Source organism: Acyrthosiphon pisum, unplaced genomic scaffold (genome assembly GCF_005508785.2).
Source record: "Acyrthosiphon pisum isolate AL4f unplaced genomic scaffold, pea_aphid_22Mar2018_4r6ur Scaffold_21588;HRSCAF=24342, whole genome shotgun sequence".
NCBI lineage: Eukaryota > Metazoa > Arthropoda > Insecta > Hemiptera > Aphididae > Acyrthosiphon > Acyrthosiphon pisum.
Genome location: NW_021771071.1, coordinates 130,200 through 140,185, shown reverse-complemented (window position 1 = coordinate 140,185; position 9,986 = coordinate 130,200). Strand labels below are relative to the sequence as shown.

The 9,986-nt window shown below is 32.2% G+C and overlaps 1 protein-coding gene across 1 annotated transcript; it reads right to left on the bottom strand.

The window, feature by feature from the left end:
* Window positions 1–1,160: 1,160 nt before the first annotated feature.
* LOC100573837 (tektin-1) lies at window positions 1,161–5,725 on the bottom strand. Its single transcript, XM_003243997.4, has 3 exons — window positions 5,274–5,725; window positions 4,940–5,212; window positions 1,161–1,401 (listed from the first exon to the last, which is right to left on the bottom strand). The coding sequence occupies exons 1-3, from the start codon at window positions 5,642–5,644 to the stop codon at window positions 1,161–1,163; spliced, it is 885 nt and encodes a 294-aa protein (XP_003244045.1). The 5' UTR covers window positions 5,645–5,725.
* Window positions 5,726–9,986: the final 4,261 nt, after the last annotated feature.

The following is a 9,986-nucleotide window of genomic DNA, read 5'->3' as shown; positions in this document are numbered from 1 at the left end:
CTACATTACCAAAAGGAAAACAAAAATCATTTAAAAATAAGACTAACAACTTCAAAGTTAGAATACCTCTAGAAATGCGTGTTGTATGCAAATATTGAACACATACTAAAAAGTTGTACAATCCGCCGATGCCATAACTGCTCTACTAAAGAAAACCCTAAAGGAGTAGATGGGAATGTTCTACATGTAATATAGCACTATATTTAACTTCGGAGAAAAACTGTTTTGAAACATTTCACCAAAAACAATAATATACCATGTACAAACTCTTATGACATTAATATCTAAGAAAAAAAAAGTATTTATAATTTATAAATTATATAATATATATATATATAATATTATATATATATATTTATAATTTATATAAATCTTAGATTTGTAGTGGTTATATATATTATGACCACCATCTTTCAGGTATTTATGAGTTTTGGAAAAAAATTTTATATAATATGATAGTTTAGCACATTAAGATTTTCAAAATTTTTTTAAAAAGTTACTCAAGGGAATAATATAATCCTTGTAACATCAACTTAACGCGGGGAAATGTCAACTTACCCCAACATATGGGTAAGATGTCAAATTCCAAATTAATTTTAACTTTTATTTTAGAACAGTCGTGAAAAGTTCCTCTATCTATGTGTAAAAAATACTAAAATGTACGTATTTATATTATGGTGTTATAATATTATTTTAAAATACATTGAGCCTTAGATTCGTCAACTTACCCAGGTCTCCCCGAAGCATGATCAAATTTATATTCACTTACAATAATTAATACATAATATTATTATAGACCAATAATTAATACATAATATTATTATAGACCAATAATTGTGAATAGTCACGTTCACAACTCTGATAGGTATAGAAATCATTGTTAAGAAACTATGTTGTCAAAATATTAAGTTCTTGCACACGCGTGATAAGGACTTGTAACATTTGAAATTGTCCAGACGCAGATTCAATCGTCAATTATGTCTATTAAAATTGGAAAAAACTGAAAGAAATAATATGACTATTTTTCCCTGACTTTGAAACTGACCGATAAACTCTGATTATGCCTTCGTATTTATAATTAAATATAAAATAAAACGATCCCAAATGCGCCTACTATACATGCTTATAGCTAAATTGAACTATACATTGCAACAATGTTACTAACATTTCATACATACTTCATCTCTTTGTTTGCTCAATTTTTCAATCATTGCTACATATTCTTGCACCCGTGATTTAAATGCTTGTTCGACTTCGTCTGATTGGCACACCAAGTCATTTATAATTTTACTTAGACACTTGTCAAAATATGCACGAATAGGTCGACCGTCTATTAGCACTTTACTGGCAGCCAATATAATGTCCGTGGTGAATTGATCCCATTTTGTGAACGAAATCTCTCTGTATTGAAATAATTTATGTAAATTATAATATAATTATGTGCCAATTGCATACATATAAGTTGGCGAGGGTGGATTAGTCTTATGGGTGTAAAAAATCAAAATGTATTTTAATTTATTTTATCCCTTCTAAGCCTCAAGATACGTGCAATTACAAGTGCAATCACACTTCACAGAAATGCTCATAATGATAATAAACTGAAAGTTGAACAATTTTAGAGAAAAAAAATATATTTTACATGTAATAAAGTTAAATTTAAGGTATTTATCTTAATAAATATAAAGTTTAAAGTAAAAAAAAAATACAAAACTAATCGTAGTGTTTCCATGTTTGTTCTTACTACGAACGCCTTTGCCAAACCATTCCTGGTTTAACTGGAGTAAAATGAAAATAAAATTAGGGCATTTTAACCGTTAGATGGTGCTAGAACTAAGATATTTCAGCAGAAAACGATATGCCTACGAGTAGATGGGTCGTCATTCGAATGCCGATGCATATCCATCAATAATGACATTGTACCATAATACTATTTACAGCAGAGATACAAAAAGAGATACAAAAAGGTTTACACTTTATTAAAAATGCCGATTTATTATATAAATATATATAATTTATTTTTGTATGTGATATTAAAGTTCGGAATTTTGAGGGAATTTGATTTTTTTTCTATTGGTTCTAAACAAAGCTAAATCAGCAAAAAATGCAGGACATTATATTTTTCTTTTTTAAGCTATTATTCCTTTTGTGAATTTTTACGTTCATGCGTTGTGTTTATTAATTTTTTTTCAAAATTTGTTCTAATTCAATGAATTCGAAATCAAAATCTGAATTTTTAGTATGCCACACAAACTTAATACCCCAATTAGATTGCAACATACTTCTAGTTAATCAGACCATAAAATAAGGACTCACGGAAAAGAATAATTTAGTTTTAGTAAATAGTTCATTGATTTTTAGTTGAATAAACAATATTTTAGGTAAAGTGACTTGTCAATTAGCCATCATTACTATTATAATTGAAGTAAGCCAGACGAGTTAGGCAAAAAATATTTGTATGACGACTAGATTGAATAGTTCAATACAAATCTAACTAAATAATGTAATGAATTTAACTAAAAGTTAGACGAAAAATCAGCTATAGAATTTGGGTTGAAATAATAATTATTTGTTTCTCTTTATTAGTGTTTCTCGGTTCTCACAAGACGCGAGAAAAATAACCTTTATTACTAAGTCCAACCTTATCAATAGTATTTAATATGTAAATTATATAACATGTAAATAATTTAGAGTTAAACTCATTGTTGCCAATGGCCATTGTTGCCGAGGCTTAATTTAAATAAAAAAAAAAAAAAGACACGAGAAACACCGTTTTTCCCACTCTCAGCGCCGCTGGCACGTCAGCCTTCCAACCAAATTCGTTGTTCGTTGCCCTACCACAAACGCCAAACACTGAATGCCACTAATTTATATTTTAATACATGATATAAAAACAAGGTATGATCCATGATTGGAATATACAGGTTATTGCATATCGACTCAGATTGTTATCATCAGTAACAAAATGGCTGCCTAAAGAGATATCACAAATTTCAATTTTTTTTATCATCAAAAATACGCTGACAAAAGCTAACAAATTCAAAACTCCACGCATACATACTTGATTATTATTGGCTCTCTTTACACTACCATTTTTGTTTTTATCATAAAATATTTGATTGATTGCAATAACCTCATACGTAACTTATTTACGGCCAGATCCTTCGGTAAGCACGTGAGTCGTGACGTAGAGTAATGTATAGTTATAATTATTTAATGACAATATGACGGGTAAGCAAGTGATGTATTCCGCAGACTTGGAACAAATCTGGACTTATGCGTTCATACTATGTTGTGTATATCATGTTTTATTTATATAGTTCTATAGTTTTTAATCCAATAATGTATTTTTTTTTTGGCCTTTTAGGCCTTTTGCCGCAACTACTACATCCGTTCATGCTTCTTTATCATTAGCTAGCTCTTCATTGTTTATTACTCCTAGAATTTATAGGTCACTCTTAACTCTGTCTATCCATCTTTGTCTTGGCCTTCCTAATGGCCTCTTTCCATTGGGGATCCATTTTGTGACCTCTCGAGTTATCTGGTCTTGTGCTCTCCATATGTGTCCTGCCCACCTAATACACTTACTTTTTAGCGTTGCTACTATTTCTGCATCGCTGAGTAATTCCCTAAATTCTAGATTGGTCCGTCATTCCCACTGGCTGGTTGAGTGGTCTATTTTTGGGCCAAATATCTTTCTTGACACCTTCCTCTCAAAGATAGCTACTTTTTGCTCATCTGTTTTTGTGGTAGTCCATGTTTCATTCGCGTATAGGACAATTGGGCGTATCGTATACGCCAATAATTAATACTAATATTAAATAGTTGGCTAATTCATAGTTATATAGGTTTCCAGCACAAGAAAAAGGGTGGCTGCAGTGATAGTCTTATTAGAAAATTAGGGTGTTGAAGCTTACTCCCCAAAAAAGTATGCCAATCTCGAGATAAAAAAAATTTGAGAACATGGGGGGGGGGGTGGAACAATCGCCCAAATCACTCTCTTTAATCACTGAATACTGAGTTGTTTTCTATATATAGTTTTCTATATTATAGGTGATATAACTATAAAACATGTTTGTGTTTACTATACAAACTGAAATATAATTGTTAATCTTAGTTAGAATGATTATAATATTTCAGTCTTACTACTATATGACAGTAAAAAGTACTATGCATTTAGTCATGTGAACTATACATAATAGTTACCAATGGAATTATTTGTGTAGTAGTTACAACTATACAACGAACTAAATGGAAAAAGTATTTATTACTAAACGAGTGGCTGTCATTATATATAGCAACTCTAAATCTTGGGGTAGAAGAAATGTAAATATTTCGTGCTCACTTACTACGTCCTCTATTTACAATGAAAATATCATGGATGTTTTGAACATCTTCAAACGGATGTACTAGCATCCAATAAGTCATACTCTGACCTAAAGTATATCTACTCAGTATGAAGATTTAAAAGCCGACTGGTCCCACTCAAATGGCTGATATAAAAGCAGATGATTCCAGGCTCCAATAGTCCAATGAGAAATTAACATTTAGAAAGGGAAAGTGGCAAATTCAGAAAACTCCAGCTAAGTGATGAGTAGACGCTAGTGGTTACTCGAGTTTTAGATTTACTTGAACATGAAAAGTGTCGGACCAATTTGATTATTTACGAGGTCCCTAGATCCACATCTACTTTGGTTCTACAACCCATGCCGGGTTAACTATAATAATCATTCTAGTGCCACTTAATGGCGTCATTCATTACAAATTAAAATTAGTCCACCTAGGTAAAGTGTCAGTCGATTCTTCACATTCTCTAAAGATTATATTTGATTTCAAATATATAATAATAAACATAACTTCCCTTACACTGACTTTATAAAATCAATACATCAATAACATAGGGAAATGGGGGTACATATTAATAAAGGTGGATAATACTCACGCCGGTTTTATTATATTTTTGTCATTCAAAACTGACAACTCAATGCTGTTTTCGTTGAGCTTTTCGTTGCACTCTTCGATTTTCAACGTATTTTCTTTATGGAGTAAATCTTCGGCCAAATTGTAAACGAACTCCCTCAATTTCCTTATCTGCACCTTGACTTTTTCTACCAAATCTTCGAGCTGACTGTTTACAACTTTGATAAGTTCCCGTTCTTTTAACAATTCTTTCTCGACGTCATCGAACACTAAGTCTATACCCTGCCGACAGTTTCTAAAAAAAAATGACAGGTAAAATTATATAACTTAAAATTGTATTGTTTTAGCAATTTCACCTAAGCCTAAGGCACTCAGCAATGGCTTCGAGCGCGTCACCGACTAGTTGTTTCTTGGCATTTTCGATGCGGGTCTGATAGCCTAAAAGCAACCGAATCTCTTCATTTACACCATCTTTTTGTTTTTCTAGTTCTTTGCACTTGTACTCAATATCTTTGACTTTCACTTTTGACTGATGGTCGATCTCTAGCTTATTTTTCCCCACAGCGTCTTTAGCTTGATCGACTAACCGGTCAGCTTCAAGTGTCAACCTTTGGGCCAACTCCTGTTGTTCTTCGGATGCCATAATTTCCAGTTCACCCCTATGCCTCCATTCTGCAGGCGTATGGTAATCAGAACTCTTAATTTTGTGATCATTTTTACAGTTCATATTTATTATAATAATCAACAACAAAAAATAGGAGTTGAATTGATGTCACTTTTTATTACTCGTGAAAGAAACGCGTTTGTGAATAAACAGTACTCTATACAAGTTACTATAGTTATAACGATAGTCCTATTAATATTAGGAATTTAAAAAGAAACAATATAAATAAATATTTTTTCTAATCCAAATAATAAAAAAGCGGGTAAGTGGATGTCGATCTGCTGTGCAGTTGGTTATACGTGGTCAATGTATAATGGATTGTATTAAACTTGAATTCAATGATATTATATCATTATAAAAGAAAAACGATTCTGAGCGGAGACGGCTTGTCAGTCTGGATTTTTATATTCTCATTATTTATTATTTATTATTTATTTATTAATTTTCAAAACTTTTCCGTATGCCGCCGCTCGACAGTTACCTCGTTTGAGATAGACCACGCCCACCGTCCAGATGCTAATACTACAGTGACTATTACTGTAGGTATTATATCTCATAGTATATCGATAATATGTTATATATATAGTTTATTATCACGTAGGTATGACTTACTCGTTTCGTTTTTTATCTATTATTCTTTTACTCGTATTATATTTATTTTTTCATAACTTATTGATGACGAACACTACAAATGTTATACAGCAGTGGCGCCGAACACGGGGTACAGGTCGGGTAGTCGCCCGACCAATTTTTTTGGTTGTTGGTTGCCGTGGACCGTGGTGTATGGGTACCTACTAAGTACTAAGTAGTATAATAATTTTGGAAACATGCCACAGGGTCAGTGGCGGACTGGCCCAGGTGGAGAGTGGGAGAAATCCACCAGGGCCGCTGTCGTGAGGGGGCCCCTTCGTTATGTTGCACTTTTAATAAAAATAATATATTATATATTTATATTATATTATAATTTTATATTCGATTACTAAATTAACAATATTAGATAATATTTTATTAGATAAAACACAAATAATAATAGCTTATCAGCATGACGTAATGAAAATAATTTTCCCTGACCCGCGCGACGCACCCCACCCTAATATTATTATAAGAAGTCATGAGCTATAATTAGAAATAACGAAATTCCCGTAGGCCGTCGCCCGCCGTCGACCAATATTGTTTTGCTTATATAATTTATCCTGTGTTATCTTTATCGTCAATACTCAATGGTTATTCGTTATTTAATTTAAAACATTGAACCACTGAATAGTGTCATAGTGAGCAAGTGATTTTGCGCACCTATGTGTATAACTTGTCAATTGTGTAGTTGTGTATATTATATTATTAATTTGTTAACCGAACTACCGAAGGCCATACACCGTTCAGACTTCTAACTGTGCTATAATATATACATATAGTATTTCGTATTTGTCAACTGAAAGTAAGTACTAAGTATATCAATAATTATTCATAAAATTAATAAATACTTTTTAGTTATAAATTATTATTAGGGTTCGGATTTGAAGGCAATATAATCAATAAAAAAAGCATTTAAAATGTTATAAAGGCAAAAAAAGCATTTAATTATATGAAAAAAAAATACAAAATTTACTAAAACATTGAATATAGATTTAAATTGATTTATCTAGTTGTGTTCGAACTTGCCGCCGTTTTTCGCACAACTTTGGCAACCGGTCCGCGAGACAGCGCATCGCGCGGACCGCGGATGCCGGACTCCGGACGAGTCGCCGCCGGCGACGTAAACCAGTCTGGTGCCGTACGGCGTACGCTCTATTTGAGCCAACCGTGCGTGTGTCGCGTCCGGCCGTGGTTTCTGATGCCGTCCTACATCTAATTATTGTTATTCCGCTCGTAGCAGTGGCGTGTCTAGGAACTTAAAACGGTGGGTCAGAGACATTTTGTAGAGGTCACGCAACTTTTTTAAAAGTAAGTTATATTTATTTAAACAAAAATGTCCTCATACCTCTTTAACTCGAATCATGACTTAGTGCTTTAAATAAAAAATATGTTATACCTACTCATACATGTTTTTTTGTGAAAAACAATATAAATAAATGATACAAAAGGTTATCAATTTTAAAATGTAAATAATTCTACGTCTTCTATAATTCTAACTACCTTAAAATGGTAATTATTTAAAGACCTTCATAATAAATTATGAAATTTTTAAAACCATTAATAATATATTAAAGCATTAACTACTGGTAACACTTTTTTTTTAAAGAAATAACAGTTGAACAAATAAATCGGTACCTTTATTTTCTTCTAACCTAACCATCTTTTCTTTTTCTTTTATTATTCTTCGAGCTCCACCAGATAGCCGTTTTTTTCATGTCAGATTGAATGGGTTTCACATAGACATATAAATAAATATTTATTAATATGTCTATGGGGTTTCATAATTAAAATTTAAAAAAATTGCAAAAAACACAGACAAAACAACAGAATTAACAACAATATACAACGATTTTATAAAATCAACGCTTATAATATGCTCAATGTAAATACGAAAATTTTATTAGCACCCATAGTTATTATTATTATTTATTATCACACAATATTGAATATTGTTAGTATCTGCTCACTGCTGAAAATCTATAAACGTAGACACTCTCGAGGAGTGTTGATGCACGACATGTAATGTAAATATAGGAATTCCCAATACATTGTGTTCAAAAAATCCAAACCCTAATTATAATATTAAAATCCTTGTTCTTAATTTCTAACAGTGTAATTTCAAATAAAAAACAATTACACAAAGTAAAAATTGAATAGTAGCAAGTAGCTTTATAAAAGTGCTAGGTGGTTAGGTAACTATTTTTTCTTAAATATTACACTAGGTATTAATCACTAAGTTTTAATCACATAATGAAGTTTTGAACTGCTGAAGCTAAATTAATTAGGTACCTACCTAAATAACTTTATTTTATACTAAATAATAGATAAACAAAAGCTCTAAACAAAAGCCGTAAGGCGTTTATTATTTAATTATAAAAAATATATAGATATAATACCTATAGACAATCAAATTTAGTTTTTTTATTTTATATATTAGTTAGGTAACTACTAGTTAGTTGCAAAAATGGAAAAAAATGTCAAAAGAAAATATTGTGGAGGTGCAGAAAAAAAAGAGTAAAGAATCGAAAGATATTATTAAAAGAATCTGAAAAATGCTTAAAAATAACAAATATGATGAAAGTAGGTACCTAAGACTAATAATGAAACAACACCTATCTAAAAAAATCATGTTTATTTATTACCTTAATATTTCAGAAAAAGAAATCTAATGTAGGTAATGTTAACGTGCAAAATGATATTTCAGTTAATACTGACATTCAAAGAAACGAGCAACAAGAAAGAAGTGAAACAGTATGTTACACATTATTTATTTAGATGAATGATACATTTTTAACTAATACATTTGTTTACGCCCTGAACAGGGGCAACCCGAAGGAACATTCGGTGAGAGCCCGAGAACTGAATATAATTGATTTGGCCACTGCCACCACTAACGCCGACTATTTGTGTGGGTAGGCAACTCTAGGTGCCCTCGCCTGAAAGTGTGCGAGGTAGGCAATTCTACGCACGACGACGACGACAGGGAGGACGGGAGATCCCTACCACAGGAATTAGGATGATGCAGGCTAGATATGGGGAGAGGGGTCTCTGTGGTTGATTCGGTCTGGTGCAATGACCACAGAGCTCACAACAAACAGGGACAGTACTTAAAATTAGCTTAAAACTACTGAAGTCTTGAGCAGTTGAGTTGTAGTTGGTACCGACGGCGACCTGGACGACCTGGGCGGCCTCTCACACAACGTTCGTTGCTGGCGGACTTACGCGGGCGTGGATGTCGCAATGACGTGATAGTGTCCAAAGTCACCCCACAGAATAATAATAGTATAATAAAGTGACTCACGGTTTACGAGACGGCAACGCCAAGAATTTATTTCAATAATAATAAATAATGATCTGATGCGACAATAACGGCGACAGGTGTTATCGCAATGACAACACAAAATAATAATTTCTGGTCACAGTGACCGCACATTTGATGGTACACTATTCAATAATAATAATATAATAATAATAATAATTTGTTGGTGTGTGTACCAAACAACTAAAAAACACCGAAAAAAGAGCAAAAGCAATAATACGTGTTTTGCCGCTGTAATAGCGGAGAAGAGAGAAAAAAATGATATATGAAAAGGCACAACGCAACGATAATAATAATAAAACAAGGGCGTTGGCCGCAATAAGTGATTAGGTGATAGACTATACACAATGATAGTTTAACATAAGACAAAACAAAAACAATAATATAATAAATGTATGAGACAACGGGCTGACTCACATTAAAACAAAACAAAGAGATTAAATAAACATAACA